General features: G+C 55.7%; 9 protein-coding genes across 9 annotated transcripts, besides 15 other annotated features; 6 read left to right on the top strand and 3 right to left on the bottom strand.

Moving 5' to 3' along the window:
• Positions 1-411: 411 nt before the first annotated feature.
• EKO05_0000193 (60S ribosomal protein L19B) lies at positions 412-1,348 on the top strand (the record flags this gene model as incomplete). The annotated part of the gene is made up of 4 exons (XM_059635393.1): positions 412-413; positions 603-872; positions 976-1,126; positions 1,202-1,348. Coding segments are annotated over 4 exons (570 nt in total).
• A 536-nt stretch (positions 1,349-1,884) lies between these two features.
• Positions 1,885-2,894, bottom strand: EKO05_0000192 (Transcription initiation protein spt3; the record flags this gene model as incomplete). The annotated part of the gene is made up of 2 exons (XM_038936505.1): positions 1,885-1,890; positions 1,974-2,894. The coding sequence occupies 2 exons, from the start codon at positions 2,892-2,894 to the stop codon at positions 1,885-1,887; spliced, it is 927 nt and encodes a 308-aa protein (XP_038802731.1).
• Positions 1,913-1,945: a tandem repeat.
• Positions 2,442-2,473: a tandem repeat.
• Positions 2,895-3,663: 769 nt separating the features above from the next.
• EKO05_0000191 (Diphthine methyl ester synthase) lies at positions 3,664-4,659 on the top strand (the record flags this gene model as incomplete). The annotated part of the gene is made up of 3 exons (XM_038936905.1): positions 3,664-3,798; positions 3,869-3,993; positions 4,059-4,659. 3 exons carry the CDS (start codon positions 3,664-3,666, stop codon positions 4,657-4,659), a joined length of 861 nt encoding a protein of 286 aa, XP_038802730.1.
• A 210-nt stretch (positions 4,660-4,869) lies between these two features.
• Positions 4,870-4,909: a tandem repeat.
• Positions 4,910-4,970: 61 nt separating this feature from the next.
• Positions 4,971-6,064, bottom strand: EKO05_0000190 (oligosaccharyl transferase subunit ost3/OST6; the record flags this gene model as incomplete). Its single annotated transcript, XM_038936532.1, has 3 exons — positions 4,971-5,511; positions 5,562-5,662; positions 5,717-6,064. 3 exons carry the CDS (start codon positions 6,062-6,064, stop codon positions 4,971-4,973), a joined length of 990 nt encoding a protein of 329 aa, XP_038802729.1.
• Positions 6,065-6,457: 393 nt separating this feature from the next.
• On the top strand, positions 6,458-8,661 carry EKO05_0000189 (21S rRNA (uridine(2791)-2'-O)-methyltransferase; the record flags this gene model as incomplete). Its single annotated transcript, XM_038936565.1, has 3 exons — positions 6,458-6,508; positions 6,596-6,886; positions 6,937-8,661. The coding sequence occupies 3 exons, from the start codon at positions 6,458-6,460 to the stop codon at positions 8,659-8,661; spliced, it is 2,067 nt and encodes a 688-aa protein (XP_038802728.1).
• Positions 8,427-8,449: a tandem repeat.
• A 46-nt stretch (positions 8,662-8,707) lies between the features above and the next one.
• Positions 8,708-8,727: a tandem repeat.
• Positions 8,728-9,026: 299 nt separating this feature from the next.
• Positions 9,027-11,350, bottom strand: EKO05_0000188 (uncharacterized protein; the record flags this gene model as incomplete). Its single annotated transcript, XM_038936893.1, has 3 exons — positions 9,027-10,831; positions 10,880-11,216; positions 11,267-11,350. 3 exons carry the CDS (start codon positions 11,348-11,350, stop codon positions 9,027-9,029), a joined length of 2,226 nt encoding a protein of 741 aa, XP_038802727.1.
• A 2,157-nt stretch (positions 11,351-13,507) lies between these two features.
• On the top strand, positions 13,508-15,467 carry EKO05_0000187 (Malate dehydrogenase (oxaloacetate-decarboxylating) (NADP(+)); the record flags this gene model as incomplete). The annotated part of the gene is made up of 5 exons (XM_038936433.1): positions 13,508-13,566; positions 13,622-13,728; positions 13,788-13,900; positions 13,952-14,376; positions 14,426-15,467. 5 exons carry the CDS (start codon positions 13,508-13,510, stop codon positions 15,465-15,467), a joined length of 1,746 nt encoding a protein of 581 aa, XP_038802726.1.
• A 644-nt stretch (positions 15,468-16,111) lies between these two features.
• Positions 16,112-16,137: a tandem repeat.
• Positions 16,138-16,333: 196 nt separating this feature from the next.
• Positions 16,334-16,377: a tandem repeat.
• A 90-nt stretch (positions 16,378-16,467) lies between these two features.
• Positions 16,468-16,525: a tandem repeat.
• A 107-nt stretch (positions 16,526-16,632) lies between these two features.
• Positions 16,633-16,676: a tandem repeat.
• An 804-nt stretch (positions 16,677-17,480) lies between these two features.
• On the top strand, positions 17,481-18,012 carry EKO05_0000186 (uncharacterized protein; the record flags this gene model as incomplete). Its single annotated transcript, XM_038936441.1, has 3 exons — positions 17,481-17,531; positions 17,583-17,636; positions 17,752-18,012. 3 exons carry the CDS (start codon positions 17,481-17,483, stop codon positions 18,010-18,012), a joined length of 366 nt encoding a protein of 121 aa, XP_038802725.1.
• Positions 17,956-18,013: a tandem repeat.
• Positions 18,014-18,293: 280 nt separating this feature from the next.
• Positions 18,294-18,324: a tandem repeat.
• A 161-nt stretch (positions 18,325-18,485) lies between these two features.
• On the top strand, positions 18,486-19,284 carry EKO05_0000185 (uncharacterized protein; the record flags this gene model as incomplete). Its single annotated transcript, XM_038937045.1, has 3 exons — positions 18,486-18,542; positions 18,645-18,698; positions 18,820-19,284. The coding sequence occupies 3 exons, from the start codon at positions 18,486-18,488 to the stop codon at positions 19,282-19,284; spliced, it is 576 nt and encodes a 191-aa protein (XP_038802724.1).
• Positions 19,070-19,100: a tandem repeat.
• Positions 19,141-19,174: a tandem repeat.
• Positions 19,189-19,258: a tandem repeat.
• Positions 19,285-19,324: 40 nt separating the features above from the next.
• Positions 19,325-19,347: a tandem repeat.
• Between the last annotated feature and the right edge of the window lie 70 nt (positions 19,348-19,417).

Here is a 19,417-nt window from a genome sequence, read left to right as displayed (position 1 = left end):
AGCGATGTCTGCAGGCAGACCAGGATGCACTGAAACAGACAGAATATTGCGCAACAAGCTTGGCACAGTCCTGCTCGAAGTGTGCAATGTCAATCGAACGGGCTTCAGCAGCGTACTGCGTTGAATGCGTACTGCATGCGACTGTGCACACACTTCGCAGGCTGCATTGAGCCACTGAAAGAGACTCGCAATCTTGATGATCAGCAAGGGCACCAATGCTGCGCCAAATAACTTTGTTTCGGAGTGTATATGATGAATGAATGATGTTGCACGTGAGGGGAAACGGAGCGGCTTGGTTAGCGCGGCTTGGCTCTTCATTTTCGTAAGCGAGGAGCTGCCCACACTGAACAACCCTTTGTCACGTACTAACCCGCAGCTCACCAACGACCACCGTCGACAACATCATCGAAAATGTAAGGAACCCGGCCGCAGACACACTATCCATCGATCGAGAAGCAATTGCGATTATCCCACGACCTCCCCGCCTCGCGGTGCTGCTCGCAGAGCACCTCGCGAAGTGGCGAACCCCTCTTTGCACAATCTCCCTTCACGCCGCCTGCAACAGCACACGAGAGCAGAATACTGACGGACGTTTCTCACAGGGTCAACCTCCGCACGCAGAAGCGCCTTGCGGCCTCCGTTGTCGGCTGCGGCAAGCGCAAGATCTGGCTCGACCCCAACGAGACCAGCGAGATTGCCAACGCCAACTCTCGCCAGACCATCCGCAAGCTCGTCCAGGATGGCCTCATCATCCGCAAGCCCGTCACCATGCACTCGCGCGCCCGTGCCCGTGAGCTGAACGCCGCCCGTCGCATTGGTCGTCACCGTGGTTTCGGTAAGAGGAAGGGTACCGCCGACGCCCGTATGCCCAGGTATGCCACCTCGATAAGCCCGCCGCACACGATATGAAGGACACCATATAGCAAAGTGCGGTGAGCAGACGCACATGGAACACTTGCTGACACGGATTCACAGCCAAATCCTCTGGATGCGCCGTCTCCGTGTCCTCCGCCGTCTATTGGTCAAGTACCGTGCCGCTGGAAAGATCGACAAGCACCTCTACCACGAGCTGTACCACCTCTCCAAGGGTAACACCTTCAAGCACAAGCGTGCCCTCGTTGAGCACGTACGTCGACTCTCGACATGACATCATGACTGTGTCATCCCCCGCTCAGCGCCCGGCTACTGACACTCAGCGCAGATCCACAAGGCCAAGGCTGAGAAGGCCCGCGACCGGGCCATCAAGGAGGAGATGGATGCCAAGCGTGCGAAGACTAAGGCCGCGAGGGAGAGGAGGCAGGAGCGTGTGCAGCAGAAGCGCGCTGCTCAGCTGGGCGACGAGGAGTAAACGGACGACATGACAAACATCCGGCGTGGGTCTTTTCAGGGTTAAAGGAGGGCGTATATCTCCTTTCTATCTCGGCATATGCGGTCATGTTTCATGTACGTCTGGGTTGCAAACGAGCACTTTTCTCCATGCTGCATACCCGACTGACAAGGCTGCCTCTTCTGAACTCCCGATGCTTATGAATGTCCATGAAAAAGGGATATAGGATGCATCGGCATAGTAGAAACGAGTGGTCAATCTTGGAGTTCATCTTCTTTCACGTGTCCAAGTCGTTTTGATGAATTCATGTCTTGCTCAACTGCGTTTGCGTTTGCCACTAGCTCAACCCTGACCTCGGCTCTCCTCTCCAGCTTGACATGAACACACATCTCAAAAATCACAAGTGCCACTTCGGAAAGCGATGACGCCTCAGAGGCAGATCATGCAACGCCATACGCCATGTTCCCAGCTCATGGATATCAAGTAGACCCAGACGCCGATCCTCCTTGCGTATCAAAATAAGAACAAATAACGCCCGCCACACACTCCAGCTGACTTCAGATCTGCATCCTGTTAGCACTTGCATGCTGTAGTAATTGTTGTTTTTGTTGTTGTCGTGGCCCAGAGTTCCATCTGACAAACGTACCAATTTCAGCGCAGCGCGATGCACGTTCCGCGTGAAGTTCAACATAGCCCTAGACTTATTATTCCCCCTCTGCAGCCTGCGATAACCCTCCTGGACATGAGCGGGCTGAACGGGTTCCCTAGCCTCCTCGGGGGGGTCAAACAGACCCCTCTCTCTCTTCCGCTTGAGTCTGTTCTGCTCGCCGCCGGAGCTCTTCTTGAAGGCGTCCTCTGCGTCCTTTACTTTCAGCGCCTCCTCGGTCAGCGTCTGGACGATTTCAAACGTCAGGAAGCCCAGGATGTCGATGATGTCGTCGCTGGGCTTGCTGTCGGTGATGAGGCCGAAGCCTGCCCATTCTTTGAACCGCTTGCCCTTGCGGTACGTGAAGGATGCTTGTCGGCAGTCGGACCAGTGGACATATTCCTCGCGCGTCATGTTCTTGGTGCGCTCGTCTGCATTCTTCAGTCGTTGGAGTGTTGCAAAGTTCATTTCTTCTTCCTCTTCGTCTTCCACGTCGTCTTTTAGCGGGGGGAACTCGGTGAAGAAGGAATGCACGTCCCACACCAGATCGACTTTGGCTCGCTTCGCCTTCTTGCCCGCTTCGGGTCCTGGGCCTGATGTGCCCCCGCCCATGACGCCTGCGGCAAGGTCAGCGTCGCCTGTGCCGACGTCGGCACCGGCGTCGCCGCCTTTGTCGTCGCTGTCTTTGACGGAGCGGCGAACGTCCTTCCATTGCAGGAAGTGGCGCAGGCGCGAGATCTTAGCTCGGTCGTGCCGGATCAGCATGAATAGGTCGTCGGTGGAAATGGACTTGGAGCCTCGGCGGGTTGCGAGTGATGTGCATTCGCGCAGCATGTGTTGGACTTGGTCTTGTACTATGGACTCGATCAGGGTGGTTGTCTCTGGAGAGGGCTCGCCGGTTTCGCCGGAGACAAACATCATCTGGGTAATGTTAATTGGCGACGATGCTGAATTGCTTTGTGGAAAGAGGCTATGAAGGTAGTGTAAGGTGAGGAAGCAGAGGAAGAGAAGATGATATGAACCAGAGACTTTGATAATAAGGACTGCATGAGAGAAAAGAAGCGATAGACTCGAGAGATGCTGTGTATCTCACATCTTGTGGAGAAGGTAGGTCTGCAATATGCAAGATCCCACTGCAAGGTGCTAGAGACGAGACAAGGAGATGGACACGCGAGATTTCCAAGAGCGAAAAGCAAACGCAGAAGTCCAAAAAGCATCTGATGGAACAAAAAGATCACTTGCCTGTTGGATCTCCGTCCGGTACTTCGCCATCTTATCCTTGTCCGCCATGGTGTCCGTTACGTGGGTGTAGAGGCCAGTGTACAGCGGCGGGTATATGCGCTAGAGCCCAGCCTGTCCTCACGATGCGCACAAACCGTTGCAGGTAAGAACAACCAAAACACAGCTCCACGTGACACCCACACTATCTCCGTCTCTTCAGTCGAAGCACAAACTCAAGCGCAAGTTGGTGGATGGGACGTCGGTCGCAGGCACGCAGCGCAATACGGTTTGAGGGTCCCACTAGCGCGACCGAACCCCTGCTCGGCTCAGCCCTATGCGCAACCAGACGGGACGCAGCCCCGCGAAAGCGGAAAGCATTTGAAAATCGTAAAAAGTCCCCCCCCACCACCACCGTCACCAACACAGCTCAACTCTTTGCTCGCACGCAAAACACAACGAATTCGCAGCCATGTTGTACCTCGTGGGACTCGGTCTTGCAGACGAACGCGACATTACTGTCCGCGGCCTTGAGATTGTCAAGAAGGCCGAGCGCGTCTACCTCGAGGCGTACACGGCGGTGCTACTGGTCGACAAGGAAGTGCTTGTGAGTTGGCTCAGGCACAGAGGAAGGGGAAAGTCGCAGGCAAAGAACACGGCTAATCATCACGCAGTAGGAGTCGTTTTATGGGCGTGAAGTAATCATTGCCGACCGCGAGATGGTCGAGTCATCCAGCGACGACATCCTCGCCGACGCAGACAAAGTCGACGTTGCGTTTCTCGTCGTGGGCGATCCGTTCGGGTGAGTCTTCCTTGACATACACTGTTACCGCGTTGTGTATCTGTGACGGCTAACCCACCATGCAGAGCAACAACACACACCGACCTTGTGCTGCGCGCGCGCGAGCTCTCCATCCCCACGCGCAGCGTCCCCAACGCCTCGATCCTGACCAGCATCGGCACGACGGGCCTGCAGCTGTACAACTTCGGACAGACCGTGTCCATGGTCTTCTTCCTCGACAACTGGAAGCCCGCGTCCTTCTACGACCGCATCGCCGAGAACGTCACCATCGGCCTGCACACCCTGGTCCTCCTCGATATCAAGGTCAAGGAGCAGAGTCTGGAGAACATGGCAAGGGGCCGCAAGATCTATGAGCCCCCGCGCTACATGACGGTCGCGCAGTGTGCGCAGCAGATGCTGGAGATTGAGGAGGATGTCAAAAAGGAGGGCGTCTACAGCCGGGAGTCGCTGGCGGTCGGTGTTGCGCGTGTTGGCGCTGCAGACGAGAAGATTGTCGCTGGCACTCTGGAGCAGCTCACCGAGGCCGACTTGGGCGCGCCGTTGCACAGCTTGGTGCTGCTGGGGCGGAGGACGCACGATCTGGAGCGGGACTTCCTGCTCGAATTTGCAGTGGACAAGGAGAAGTTCAAGAGTGTGTGGGCGAGAGACTACGAGGGCAAGCAGTAAGTATGACACTCGACTGCTGTGTAGGCTTCGTGCACATAACGTGGGGGCTACCGTGAAGTGGGGAAAAGTATGAATTGATGATATATGGCAAATTGCTGGTTTCGGTGCTTCGTTTTCATCCTTAGGTGCATCCAGAACGCCTTTTGCTGCAAGTCTGCTCGACTCAAGCCATGTCGAGCGTCCAGCAACCGATGCAACATGCTAGTGCCACTTCTTCTTCTTGTTGTTCTTCTTCTTCTTGTTCCTCCTCCGAGGCCCAACAAAGCACTTGACCTCGACAACTCTCCGCCCTTACCCCGTATTCAGACCGTCTAGAAAGGAGGCAGCCAGAATTGGTACCCGCCGTTCTTCTGCCTGAACACGCTAAGCAGGAAGCTGTACATGCAGAGCAACACACCACTCCACAAGAAGACAGCAAACTGCTGAGTTCTCGAGTCGGCAATCCTGGGCACCTTGATCGCGAGCGATATTGTCGCAAACGCCAAAACACCGTAGATGGCAGCAACGATCTGCGACTCGAGGCCGAACTGGTTGCTGAACCCACCGGCAAAGTAGCTGATACCGCCCTTGCCGTTGCCCTGGACGTAGGGCGTCTTGCGAATGTGGTTGAACATGTGGCCAGACGTGAAGAGCAGGACGGTGATGAGAGAGAAGGCCGCCCAGAGGTTGCGGTTCTGCAGGAGAGGGAGGATGTAGGGTGAGGCGATGGCGATAACGGTGATTCCTCCGAGAACGGCAGTGGTGACGGAGATGATCTTGACCCAGTTGATGGGGCGCGATATCTTAGGCTTAGGAACATCGGCGGGGAGGTGGCGGGAGACCCAGGCGTGGATCTGCTCAGCGGATTGGGAGCTGTAAGGTGTTAGTGGGCGGACTGAGAGAGGAGGGCGAGAAATGCATACCCAGAAGTAAAGTCGTAGCGGACTGGCTGGGCGTCGACCTTTGCGTTGGGGCCGACGGTAGGCGGGAAGAAGAGGAGGACGGGCGCTGTCTTGAGTTGGAGCTGTTCAAAGTTAGCTATCTGATGTCGCTAAGACAGAAGCGCGTAGATCCCTACCGACTGGAAGGTGTTCTTTCCGTCTATAAAGTCGAGTGTTCCAAAGAGCGTCCTTGTCTTTCCCTCCTTGTCGCCCTTGATCCAGGTCTTGCCCAGCAGGTCCCACTCAGGCTGGAACTCTCTGCAAAGCACGCAGGCAAATCGTGTCTCCAGAGCAGTCAGGAGTACGGCGACCGAGAAGTCCCTCTGGCCCTTGGTCAACGATGCGTAACCGCCGTCATCAAGCTTGAGCGGACGTCCGATCTCGAGGGATTTGGCGCGGGCGTCCGTGTACTTGTCGCCCGTCTTCTTAGCTGCAAGAGCTGTAAAGGGCAGCAACGAGGCCGTGAGAACCTGGAACCACCGCATTGTGTCGGCAGGAAATGTGGTTGTGGCGGGGTGAAGCTTAGGGGAGAGCTGCTGGTGAGGTCGACGATGCTTAACGTGGCCTCCGGCATGCGGTAATGCGCGCCAAGACTGCAGGGATGTGGAGGACTATGAAGTGAACACCTCGAAGCTGCGATGAAACATGCTGGAAATCGTCGAATTATTGGTTGGATAGCTTTAGCTGCGCCTAGTCTCTGCGTGTGCTCATTATCATCGAAGACAGTCAATATCTTGCCTGTGCTGAATGTTGGTGTTCTGACCCATCTCCCGCCCATCCACGGGTGTTTTGTTTACCGCGTCGCGTCGCCCCTCCAGACTGATCTCTCCCACCTTGCACCTACGACACTCCCTGCATTTTTGAATAGTCATAGTACCATGGCCGTCGCTGTGGATTCGGACATAGACAACAGCTACGAGATCAAAGACGTAAGCAAAAAGTGGAGCCTAGCGAGACCCTGTGCTTACTCCGTGTTGCACTCCTGTAAACACACACACTAACATTGCAACCTGCAGCTCCAACACTCGCTGCGCAGCGCCAACCTGGAATTGAGCCTTGCACGAAGCAAGCATTCCGTCGAAGCTGTGGTAAAAGACGAGGACATCCGGAAGCTGCGAGTCCGCCAGTGCCTTCTCGAGGGCGACAACAGCGACCTGCATGAGCAGCTTGAGGAAGAACAGGCCCGCGCAGACGAACTCGAACATGCTCTGGATGATGCGCTCCTGAACCTCGACGAACAGAAAGCTGAAGGCGAAGCGGCGCAGAATCAGATTCGCACCCAGTCGCGCGAGATTGCAAACCTCAAGGTAGGCGCACCGGCCTCAGCCGCTCCCTGATCGTTGCTCACACCCGCCAGGCCGAACTCAAGGCTATGGAAAACGTCACGTCCGACTCCAACAAGATCCTCTCCGAAAAGCTCGCACTATCCCGCGAGATCTCGTCCCTGCGTCCCGAAGTCGAGCACTTGCGCGCGCAGGTCGAATCGAACCAAGGCCTACTGTCCGAGAAGCTTTCCTTACAGCGCCAATTTACCACACTACAAGTCGAGCTCGAAAACGAGAAGCGAACATCCGCCCGAACCATCTCGAAGCAGGGAAAGAAAATGGAGCAGGACGACGACTTGCGCAACGAGCTGGAGGAGGTTCGCAACGAGCTGGCCACAGAGAAGAAAGATCGCATCAAGGCAGAAGCAGCAGTCGCAAAGGCTGAGAAGGCTGTCGAGAAGGTGCAGGCGGACCTAGAGTCGCAGCAGCGGGCGACCGAGAAGCTCGAGGCTAAACTTGAGAAGCTTGCCAAGAAGGATACAAAAGCGAGCAAGCGTGACGATGCAAACGACGCCGCACTACAAGAGCTTCGTCAAGAGCTAGATCATGAAAAAGCTCTGCGCATCAAGGCAGAGAAGGCGCTCAAGAATGCCAGTTCTGAGAGTGCAGAGGTTGAACGTCTTCGCGAGGAACTTGAGCTGGAGAAGAAAGCGCGTCACAAGGAAGAGAAGGCAGCCAAGAAGAACTCTCAGCAGACGGGTCAAACTGGCAATGCGCAGGAGGAGCTCGAGGAAGAGAAGCGTGAGCGTAAGAAGCAAGAGAAGGAGTACACCAAGACTCTAGCCGAGCTCCAGGGCCGCAATACCGTGCTCGACGAAAAACTGAGCGCTTTCCGCGAGAAACTCCGAACCACGAAGGAGAAGCTGAAGGAGAAGGAAGCCCAGCTCGAGAAGGTAGAAAGGGCACAAACCGCACCACCCTCAAAGTCGGCTGCCGAGACGACGAAGGCTGCTAAGAACATCCGCAAGCGCGTCGCAGCATCTGTCGAGCCAGAGACAAACCTAGGAACGCCCGGAGACGTGCCAGCGAAGCGCTTCAAGCGCGGCACCTCCGTGTCCGCCATGGGCGACACATCCACCTTCTCACTAACCCCCTTCCTCAATCGCACCGGTTCCGTAGCGCCAGGCTCGCCCATTGCCGAAGAAGACGAAGACGCCGAAGTTGACACAGCGCCAATCAAAGCCCCCAAACTAAAAGCCAACCCTCTCGTGCCAACCGCCTCAGTAAAAGCCAACCCCAAACCGCGCAAGAAGACAGCCCTCTCCACCGTCCTCGCCGCCGTCAGCGAAGAAGCACCCGACGCATCGCAAACCTCGGACTCGGAAAACCCGGCGGCTCAGAAAATCCCCCTCAACGACGCCGCCGACGCAGGCCCAACGCTCAAGACCAAAAAACTCGCCGCCGCCAAACAGAACCCCCGCAAATCTCTCATGTCCTTTGCCAACTTCACCGAAGAGCCCACCGCCGAGACCAAGAAGAAGAAGAAGCGCAAGCTCGGCGCCGCGACCAGCAAGGCGCTGTTCGATGACGACGACGACGACGACGCTGTCGCTCCTTCTTCGTCGCAACCGAAACCTGTCGGGCTGGGTATGGGGAGCGGGAAGGGTTTGTTTGCTGCGAGGGCGCTCGGCAAGAGTGTTTTGGGGAAAGTGAGCAGGCCGATTAGCGGCGGGTTTGGCATGTTGAGTGAGGAGGCGTTCGCGTTTAGTCCGTTGAAAAAGGATAGGAGACGCGCGGGGGACAGTATACTGAAGTAGCGCGCGTATATGAGGGTGTAGACTTGTTATTGGCGTTTCTGGTCATGGTGGGGGGGGGGGGGGGGGTCTGCAGGCGTATCTATTTCTGTTGAATGTACAGCTTCTTTATATCAATCTCTTTCTCCGTTCCACACACCTCAGCACTCCAAGCACTTGCAATGTCGTTCATTTATTGGCGGTCTGAATTTCAGCCATGGAAACGTCAAGCTTCGCAATCATAACTATCATTTACGTGTACGCTTGCTGAATATACTACAATCTGAGGTATCATGCATGAAAGCGGACCCCGTTCTGGCAACGTTCAAACCCCACAACCCTAAAACGAAGAACTCTGTTCGAAAGGAAGAGGCATGACCCACTCGTGATTAGGAAAGCATCTGCGTGTGCATGTCGAAGACATCATTCCTCCAGCCACCCTCATCCCAGTCGTCGATTCTCTCGGTCGCGCGGCGACCTTCTTCTTCCCAAAGCTTGACGACACTGCCAGGTGCGTACTTGCCAGCGAAGACACCCTTGCCGGGCGCCGCAACACCAACACGAGTATACAGGTCGGGGTCATCCTCTGGCGTCAAACGGGTCAGAACAGCCTTGAAGAACGTCCTCAGATCGTCAGGGTCCGAGATGCGCGTGGCCCTAAGCCTCTCGCGCGCGAACAGAAGCTCGCGGTTGGCAGAGTGGATGGCATCGGCAATACCCTTCGCCAGCTGCATCTCCATCACCTTGCGGATGACAGGACGAAGCAACGGCTTCAGGATCCAGCCAAAGAAGCTGAACTTGGACTTGCGCAGGGTGTAGCTCAGCTTGTGGATGTTAACACGAACAGCGCGCAGTGTGAGGATCTGTTCCTGTCTTTCTTTGCCAATCTCGACATCGAGATGAATGTCCAGGCCACGCTCATCCATCTGAAATGACGCGATACCTTCGTCTGCCAGACGCAACAAACCGGAGTGGGCTCGCAGAAGGAAACCAATCTCATCGGCGCGGAATGAGAGTCCATCGATCTTGATAGTGAACTTGGATGTTGCCTTGGAAGCAACGCGGAAGCGAGCCTTGCGCAGCTCGAAGTCGTTGTATGTCTCAACCTTGAAGCGGAAGGGGAGGAAGGACGTGTGGTTGATCGTCTTTCCAGGCTCGATGATCAGGTTCTCCAAAAGAAGATCGATCTCGGGTGTGGAGACCTCGAGACGTGGAATGGGAACGTACTGAATCGCCGAGATGATGAGCGGGACAAAAACGTTGATGGCATCCTGAATCAGCTCGGTGTTGGTGTAGCTGTGCTGCGGTGACAGTATGCTCCAGATGCGGAAGGTCGAACTGATGAGCTTCGCAACGTCCTCGTCACGTGTTACGGCTGCGAATGTCCTCTGAGCCTGCTCAAAGAAGGCATCTACATCCTTGCGGAGCGAGGATTCATTACCTACACTGCTCGACTTCTTGCGAAGTTCCTGAAATTTCTCATCCACGTGGTCGAAGAAATCTGGATCCGTCAATAGCTTCTGTAGAGAGTTGCCGATGTCCATGAGAAGGTCCTCAAAGGCAGGGTCTCGCTTGGAGTGCTCCAGCAGTTTGTGGAAGCGAGTCTCGAGCTCCTTCCACTCGTTGCGGTCGCCAAACGAACTCATGAGCAACCAGAAGTTCTTCACGGCCTTGTCCATTTCCCGGTTGGTGTCGACATCGTTCTGAACAGTACCCACAGCCTCCTCGGCCATGCGGGAATAGGTCCTGGCGTATCTTTGTAGGAGCAGAGACAGAGTGGAGACCGAGTCGGAGTAGTCACGCTTCTGACGGAGGTTTGTGACAGTCTTCTTCAACCTGTACGACAGCGAGTCGCCTTCAGCACCCTGGAGCTTGTCGACAATGCTGTTGCCGGTCTCTTGGGCCACCTCGACTACGCCTGAGCCTACCGCTTTGGCAACCTCGGTGACCTCGCCATTCAATTCCTCGGACGAGACAGCCTTGCCGTTACCAGCATCTGCGCCCGGCTCTTTCAGTGCCTTTTGCTCTGCCTCAGAAGGCTCGACCTTCTTGCCGACTTCCTTTGCAACATCCGAGATTGTGAAAGCGGTGTCCTTGAAGACCTCTCGGCCAACCGTGTTGAGGTCTGACAAGAAGATGCGGAAGTCCGAGTTCGTGAGCAACAGCGAGCCAACGGTTTGGAGGCTTTGATAGGCTGTGGACATGTCAGTGGTGCTATTCGCAATCGCTCAACCAGACGGACCTGCAAACGTGTCGGCCTTGGCCTTGGAGCGAGTGGCACTTCGGGCGATGTCTGCTACGTCGACCTCAACGCGAGCCTTGGACAAGTACCACAGGAAGTCCTGGATCTGGTCTTCGCTGTTCTTGTGCAGCAACAAGTCGATGAACTGGTGAAGCCATTGTTTGGTGAACTTGACGAGCAGGCGCCCAGAATCGCTCAGCTCTGGGTTGTCAGGGTTGAGGATGTCGGCAGCAAGGAGCGTTCGAAGGTTGATGATGAGCTGCTCGTTGGATGGCATGAAGCCTTTTCCAAGAGCACGGATCATCTGGTAAGAGTGCAGCTTCTGGTGGAGCTCCCTCTGTGCACATGTCAGAACGTGTTCATTGGTTTGGTGTACTGCACACGCACCTGTAGGGTCGTGTCATCGCGGTACTGGGGCAGCAGCGGCTGCTGGTCATCGCTGCGTCCACGGAAACCAAAGCAGGACGACATGTTGCAGGAATTGGTGGTGTTGCGGTGGGAGAGCTGCTCACCAGACCCATCCGTTCGACATCAGGCAACCGCAAGCGCGTGCTACAACACGATCATCATGACGCTCTGGCGCTCGTAGCTGCAAGCAAGCTTTAGCGAGCCAGGCAGGAGCTTCCCCGCACGTCATCGGTGGCTGGTGACGGTGGCTGTGCCAAGCCAAGCCAATTTCGAGAAGCTGTTAAGCGAAGTCCCCACGCGCTTTCTCCATGCCCAGACGCTCATTCCCCAGGCCAAGCAAGTCAACGAAACGTCGGCAGCATCGGGACAGTTGACGGTTGACAGTTGACAGCGGTTCGCAGCAACTCTAGTCAGCATAACAGGCTACCTCTCCGGATTGGAACGCAGAGTCTTGTCTGGAGATGCAGTAGTATTGTGCGGTGCTCGAGAGCAGCGTCCTCCAACACCCATCACTCTGACGAACGAAACACTCTGCAGACGTCAGTGACCTTCCCCCGACGTTCTGCTCTTCTCCAACTCCGACTGCGTAGGAGCTGGGCTGCAACTGTCGCGATCGGACCTGACATGGTATCGTCAGCCTCTGCTCCACTCCAGCTTCCTAGAAGGGTCCTCGGAAGGGTCTTCAGACTTCACACTGTGGGGGAGGGCTGAGAAGTCTATGCGCCGCACACTGCAGTGCTTTTCGTGTGAGATGGCCGCAAGGCTGCAACGAACATGCGTGAATATGCGCAGCTGATCGCGTGCTCTTGTCGTCCAGCTCCCGTCCTGCTCCCGTCCTGCTCCCGTCCAGCTCCCGTCCTGCTCCCGTCCAGCTGCCGTGTAGCTGTCGTTCAGCTGTCGTTCATCGGTTAGGTTGCATCGCACGTCTGCTGGTTTCCGACTTATTTTCTCGCTGACTATGTGGATGCATCACTCCGCCCTAGGCTTCCCCACTCCGCAAGCCCGGAAGAATTTAGGGAGATCAGCGACTGTCGGAGCGGGAGCCCTACCGCTCTCCAGGATTATTTTTTAGCTTTGTCTGCCTCCGATGCGCCTGAAGTTTGAATATACATCACTTCTGGGACTTCTGTGTGACATGTCGACGAGAACGTGAGAATGCTCGCCCCGAGTTGGCTCGGAACTTCCGGACGGGCTGTGGTGCCATTTGACCCCTTTCCATGCTTGTTCACAAACGCAACGCCCATTTTTGTCGCACAGCACAGGGTTGGCAAGGTTCTTCTTCGGATCATCGGTCTTCTAGCGGGTTGGTCCACTGCCAGAAACTTCGCGCAATAATGCATGCGCGTCTCGTGCTCGCACGGCGCATCGCAAACAGCAGAGCATCCATTCTGCAGAGGAGACCAACTGGGCTCGCGGAAGCGTACGATTGCAGATGCAGATGCAGATGGACATGCTCGTGTCCTGGCGGTGACTCGGACCTTGCCCTGCGTGCAGATTCTCGCTGAAGAGTCCGAGACCCGTTCTGTGACACCAAGAGAGCACGCACAAGGCGTAGCCAGCCGTAATGTCCGTAATATCCGCATCGTATGTTACGCCGCGATAGCGCTTGGACGAGCCGAAAATGCCTCTTGATGCCTGATGGAATCCTTCGGCAGCCCTGTGAATGGACGGTGTGAGGTTAGTCCAGCCGCGGCCAGGGTTTTGCGGCCTCGTCTCGATGACCAGCACCGGCGTGGCAGCTTCATGTGTCATTCGTATGGGCGAGAAGCCATGGAATTGTGGACTCTGCCACCGCGGAAGGCTCCTCTCGAGTGTTCGCGGCGACAGACTCCGAGTCTTCCCGACGCCTGGCGGCCCTAGAGTGTCCGCAGAACGTCTGACTCGCCACAGAGCGGGCGTCGTAGTCCTGGCCCATGGTCTGTGCTCACTAAAAGTCGCCAGAGAATGGTGAAGGTCGCCGGCTCTCCTCCTTGAGAGGAATTGAGAGGCTCCGATAGGTCATTCGCACCCTTCTCAAACATCGTTCCCAGGCGGACCGTCTTCCTCTTTCTTCTCTTCTATGCCGCGGTAGTGGACTCCTGTCATCCTCAGACGTCAATGCATACCGTGCGTGTCACTTCGCTCTTAAAAGGCGCTCTCCCCTCGCGCGGCGCCCAATCTGCATTCCATTTCCCCAGACTCTCTCACTACCGGTGCATGGCCTCAGTAGCAACAGCTGAAATGACTCAATCCACCTCCAACACACAGCGCCCTGTCGCCACCAGGCAACTGACCACAACGTACGCAACCGTTGCAGCACGCACACCCAGCCGCAGCAGCTAATTGATTCTGCAGGAGCGGTGACTTTTGCCAGTCAAACTCTCCAGATGTCCGCAAGCACCTTGGCACATACGGACTGACTCCCCCTGCCGTCGAGAGCTACGATGTGCAAGCCCAGCGATGTACGTGGTCACGCTTGAAACCACAAACTGCCATTGGCATGTACTGATCTTACCTGCAGGCCTGAGGCTCCTTGCCATGAAGGCGACCCCCCTTGAGAAGTTCCAGTACCTTACCCACCTCAAGGCCTCCAACGTGCACCTGTTCTACAGGCTGCTCTCGCAGAACATCAAGGTACGAACCACTCGCCGAACATCGGAGGGCGACTGGCTGACCCAACTTCAGGAATTGACTCCCCTCATCTACACCCCCACCGTCGGCGAGGCCTGCGTAAGATGGCACGAGATCTGGACACAGCCCGAGGGCATGTACCTCTCGTTCAGCGACCGTGGCAACCTCCGCCAAATCCTCGACAACTGGCCACACGACGTCGACATCACCGTTCTCACAGACGGCTCTCGTATTCTGGGTCTTGGAGATCTCGGTGTGAACGGCATGGGTATCCCCGTAGGCAAGCTGTCTCTGTACACTGCCTGCGCTGGTATCCGTCCTGAGGCCACTCTCCCTCTCACCCTCGATCTGGGCACAAACAACAAGGCTCTCCGCGAGGACCCCTTGTACATGGGCTCCAGGCTGCCCAAGGTCACCGCTGAGGAGGAGAAGGAGTTCCTTGACGAGCTCATGGCCGCCCTGACAGACAAGTGGCCCAAGTGAGTACAACTCGTCATTCTCCAATTGCAGCAACTGATCGTGTGACAGCATCGTTATCCAGTTTGAGGACTTCAAGAACCCTTTCCCCGCCCTCGAGCGCTACCAGAACACATACAGCATGTTCAACGACGACGTCCAGGGAACTGGCGCCGTCATCGTCGGTGGCTTCATCAACGCTGTCAAGGCGTCCGGTGTCCCCGTCAAGGATCACAAGGCCATCTTCCTCGGTGCCGGCAGTGCTGGTGTCGGTGTTGCCAAGCAAATCGTTGAGTTCTTCAAGAAGGAGGGCTTGACAGAGGAGGAGGCTCGCCGCAAGTTCTGGTTCGTCGACTCCAACGGTCTCGTTACCCACGACCGCGGCGACAAGCTTGCCGAGCACAAGGTCTACTTTGCCCGTGACGACAACAACGGCCGTCAGTACCAGTCTCTTGCTCGCCTGATCGACTACGTCCAGCCCACAATTCTTATGGGTCTGTCCACCATCGGCGGTGCTTTCAACAAGGAGATCCTCCAGAAGATGGCCAAGTTGAACAACCACCCCGTCATCTTCCCGTTGTCCAACCCCTCCAGCAAGTCTGAGTGCACATTCGAGGAGGCTGTCCTCAACACCGAGGGTCGCTGCCTGTTCGCTTCCGGCTCACCGTTCCCATCCATGGAGTACAACGGAAAGCTTCTCACCCCCGGCCAGGGCAACAACATGTATGTTTTCCCTGGTATTGGACTCGGTGCCATCCTTTCCAAGGCCACATCCGTCACACAAGACATGATATACGCATCTGCCGAATCCCTCTCCACATCCCTGAACAAGCAGGAGGTTGCCGATGGCTGGCTGTACCCTGATATCCGCCGCATCCGTGAGGTTTCCGTTGTTGTCACTCGTGGTGTCATCCGTGCCGCCCAGCAGAACGGTGTCGACCGTGCCTCTGAGCTCCGCGACCTCTCTGACGAGGAGCTTGATGCTTACATCGTCGAGAGCATGTACAACCCCTTCAAGGACGGCGAGCAGCTTGGCGAGGAGGTCGCGCAGCTCGTTGCTCAGACAAACGGTGTCAACGGCGTCACCAACGGCGTCACCCACTCCCATCTATAAAAGCTGTCTTTTCACAAACCTCATTTTCGGCGCTTTGGGTTCTTTCTGGCACTTGTGCCCTCACTTTTCGGCCACCACACTTTTCGGCCATAAAATGGACTCAGCTATGGACTTTTGGGACGGATGATTCGATACCCTGTTACACATCCTCCCTTCTCGCATATGCATAGATAGATACTTGTTGAGCGGTGCAACAGTGGTTGCCACTCGACTAGGTTTGGTGGATTAATACGATAGAAGTTTGACAAGTATCACTTCACTCCATATGTTCACATATGCTTTGCATGGTTTCTACGACCGAAGACGAACAAGTCAATATTTCTTGACCTTGCATTCCACAGCCCATGACTCCGGCATCCTCATCTTGATCACTCCCTCCCAGTTTACCTACCGCCTGGTTACTCACTACACAATTACTCACCACCTAATTACTCACCACCTGTTTACTATGTCACCTGTTTCCCAACCCCAAACCTCCCAATCCCAGCTCCGCACCTCCCCCGTCACCAAACCCCTTCCCAGTCCCCACAACACCATCCCCTCCGCCCCCACAAGCCACAGCGCAACTCCGACATAGACACGCCGTTATCTAGCCCGCGGCCCAACTCAAAACTCCGGAACTCGCGGGACCGAACAAGCCCAACCCATCCATCCATTCACCCTCCATCCACTTCCCACTTCTCATCCCGCGGCAAGCCCCCACCGTACAACCCGCTGATTACTGACGATACATCGGGCACGCACTCCCGCGGCAATAACGGGTATTTGCTATTCTTACCATTCGAAGTTCACTCCCGCTAGCGCGGCAGAAAGTGGCGTAGTGCATGTACATGGATCTGCATCATGCAGGTCCTGCTGTTGCGCTCGGGTCGGGTGGGTCCGGGGTAGGGTAGGTAGGGTAGGGGTAGGGCTTCACGTGCAACGAACGAACGGACGGTGTTGTGCAGCTGGGGCAGATCGGATCGCGAGCTTGGACGCTGGGCGGGTTTCACGTGCTGGCGGAGGGAGGGAGAGGATGGATGGGTAGCGGCGGGGCGCAGGGCGGCTGGGGTGAAGGGCTGGTTGGGCCGAGGTTGGTAGGTCTTTCCGAGATAGAGGGTTGTAGTTGGTGAGGATGTGGTGGGAGTTGTGGTGTTGGATATCTTTTGCTACATATGATACTCTGTTGTTTGCTTTGGCTACTTGCTCTGTTCTTGCGTTTCTTTGCTTCGGGATCGAGGGTGCATGTGCTGAAGGGCGACAGGGCTCGGTGCTAGAGTTGGGGCCGAGGTTGTGCGTGTCGTGCTTCTGTGTCTCAGGGTATCGAACATCAAAAGTGAGGACTTCAACTCTAGACCAGAGATGTATTGTTCTAATCCCCATGGAGTGGATGCAGGAATGAAGACTTGCCATACAATACGGCTCTTTGACAAATACCCGCTATGCTCGGATATCAGACAAGAAGGTTGTAGCGGTGTTTGGCTATGTATGCTCCCTGTTAGTTCAGTTCACGAGCTCCAGAGTGGGCATCTCGGCATCAACTTCAACACAACCCGTCGCTGCGCGAAGATATTCAAGCATCAAACAAAACACACTCTCAATGCAAGCATAAAGTTACGGCGCTCAGGTCTATACATTGCTAATTCCAGACAGCTAATGTCGCTTGTCCTCTTTCTATAGATGTGATGCGTTCTAGCTCTAGGCAGACAATGCAGAGCTGCTTATAATATTGCTACAACATATGTTTGCACAAAGGTGAATTCAAACACAATCAAGTAAGGCCAGGGACTGGAAATGCAAGTACACGTATTAAACTCTACGATTTTGATATTGCTTTAGGCTCCAGCCTCTCCTTCACCGCGTCTGCCACTGTCCAAGGGCAACAAAGTGAAGGGAGAACTGCTCGCTTAAGCTTGTCACGTTCGCATATCTTGATCTCAAAATCTTTTGACATCCTAGTTTCTTCTTGTCCTCTTACAACATTCTCTTTCACCCAATTCCAAGCTGAATACTACATCTACACATTTCGCCAACATGGCCAGCGCCGAGACCAACAAGCCGAAGAGCTGGTCAGACCGCGAGCTGGTGCGTATGCCCTTCAATCTCAGCACGAAACCTCACTGACACAAGCCTCAGCTCGTCTACATCCTCAGTGTCATTGAGCACTCGAAAGTCACGATCAACTACGCGGTAAGTTAAACTCCTTAACACCAGACCCTCCAGGCCTGCCATCGTCCCACCGGCCCCATTATTTGTCACCCCACCAACGCCAACACGTTGACACCATGCTGACCGACGCACTTAGAACGCTCCCGCACCTGCTGGGCGTAACAGCTCCGGCTGCGCTCAGAAGATGGGTAAGCTCAAGAAGGCGCTCAGGAAGGAGATCGATGCAGTCAAGAACGGCGGTCTAGCTGGTGATGCCAAGGCCAAGGGCAAGCGCAAGGCTGACTTCGAAGAGGGCGAGGTGGAGGAGAAGGCCAGGAAGCGCGGTCGGGCTAGGAAAATTGCCGAGGCTGAGTCTGAGGAGGTTGCTGAGGTGTCTGAGGAGGAGGTGGAAGTCTGAGACCGATTGCGGGTGCAGTGGGTCTGTGGTGAGAGGGTATGGATGTCTCTTCAAGGCTTCAAGGTCGCATTTGGCTATCTTGAAGCTATTGGACGTGCGGTGGGCGTGTAGCGTTTGGAACCAGTGATTCCTACAACATATGAGCGCCACAACTATGCAATGCAAAACCTCATCAAGAAGTTCTGTTCATTACAAACCATACATGAGACCAGGTTTCGAAGCCAGAAAGATAGTGCCACTTACTCATCGCGAGTTTTACCATACTTACCGTCAAACATACACTCACCTCACCAGCCCTCGCCACACCTCACCGTGAACCAATCTCCGCCTCACTACCGTGGTTAGCTGACCATATAAACTTTTCACCCTCTCCTTCTCTCTCTACTACTCACACCTTTTCTCTCACATCCCACAATCATCGTCCATCGACCCCACACCCACAACCCCATATCACAACACACCAACCACGCAAAATGTCCACCAGCACCCCCAAACCCAGCACAGGCTCAGGCTGGACAGACCGTGAGCGCGTGTGTGCCCTACCTTCCTCTTCTTCTTACTCTTCTTCTTCTCCTCCTCCTCCTCCTCCCTCTCAACGCATCGATCGAGCAAGCAGCTAACCACCCCACCAGCTCGCCTACCTCCTCAGCCTCCTGGAGCACTCTGGCGCAAAACCGAACATCAAAGTCCGTAACCCGATCCCCTCCCCTTTCCCACCTCGTACCTTTTCTCTCCTCCCCGTTCTCCCCCTCCACCATCCCTCCCCCTATCCCCCTTCCCCACTCCACACTAACAAACCCCCCCAAGACCGCCCCGCTGCCATCAGGCCGCTCAGTGATAGCCTGCGAGCGCATGCTGAGCCGACTCAAAGCCGCGTTGAAGGGGGAACTAGACGCGTTGAGGGACGGGGCAGCCATGCGCGGCTGCACCAACGGCGATGCGACCAACGCCACGACAGCCAGAGATAGCGAAGGTAGCGGATCGCAGGCGTCAAAAGCGACGAGGGGCGCTGCGGCGCGCAAGAGGAAGGGTGGCGATGGTGCTGCAGCTGCAGCTTATGCCGATGCTGATGCTGATGCCGATGCCGACGTGGAAGTGGACGGCGGAGTGAAGAAGAGGTCCAGGAACGCCAAGGCCGGAGCCAAAGCCAGAGCCAGAGCCAAGGACAGCACCATCGAGGGCAGGGGAGAAGTGGAGTGGGAGGGTGGGGTGAAGAAGGAGGAGGATGAGGCTGAGGCTGAGGAGGTCGATACCAAGGAAGAAGAGGTTTGACTGCAGCACTGAAACACTTGCATGCTTTTCGTCTGGAACCAAAAAAAAAAGAAAAAGAAAAAAGTTCAACCACGCTCTGTCGGTCCATGATTCCAGTGTGAGAGATCCTCCGGAAAAGCGTTGCTGGAAAGAG

Source organism: Ascochyta rabiei, chromosome 1, assembly GCF_004011695.2.
Source record: "Ascochyta rabiei chromosome 1, complete sequence".
Taxonomy (NCBI): Eukaryota; Fungi; Ascomycota; class Dothideomycetes; order Pleosporales; family Didymellaceae; genus Ascochyta; species Ascochyta rabiei.
Note: the sequence above shows the minus strand (reverse complement) of the source record. Positions and strands in the feature narration are given on the sequence as shown.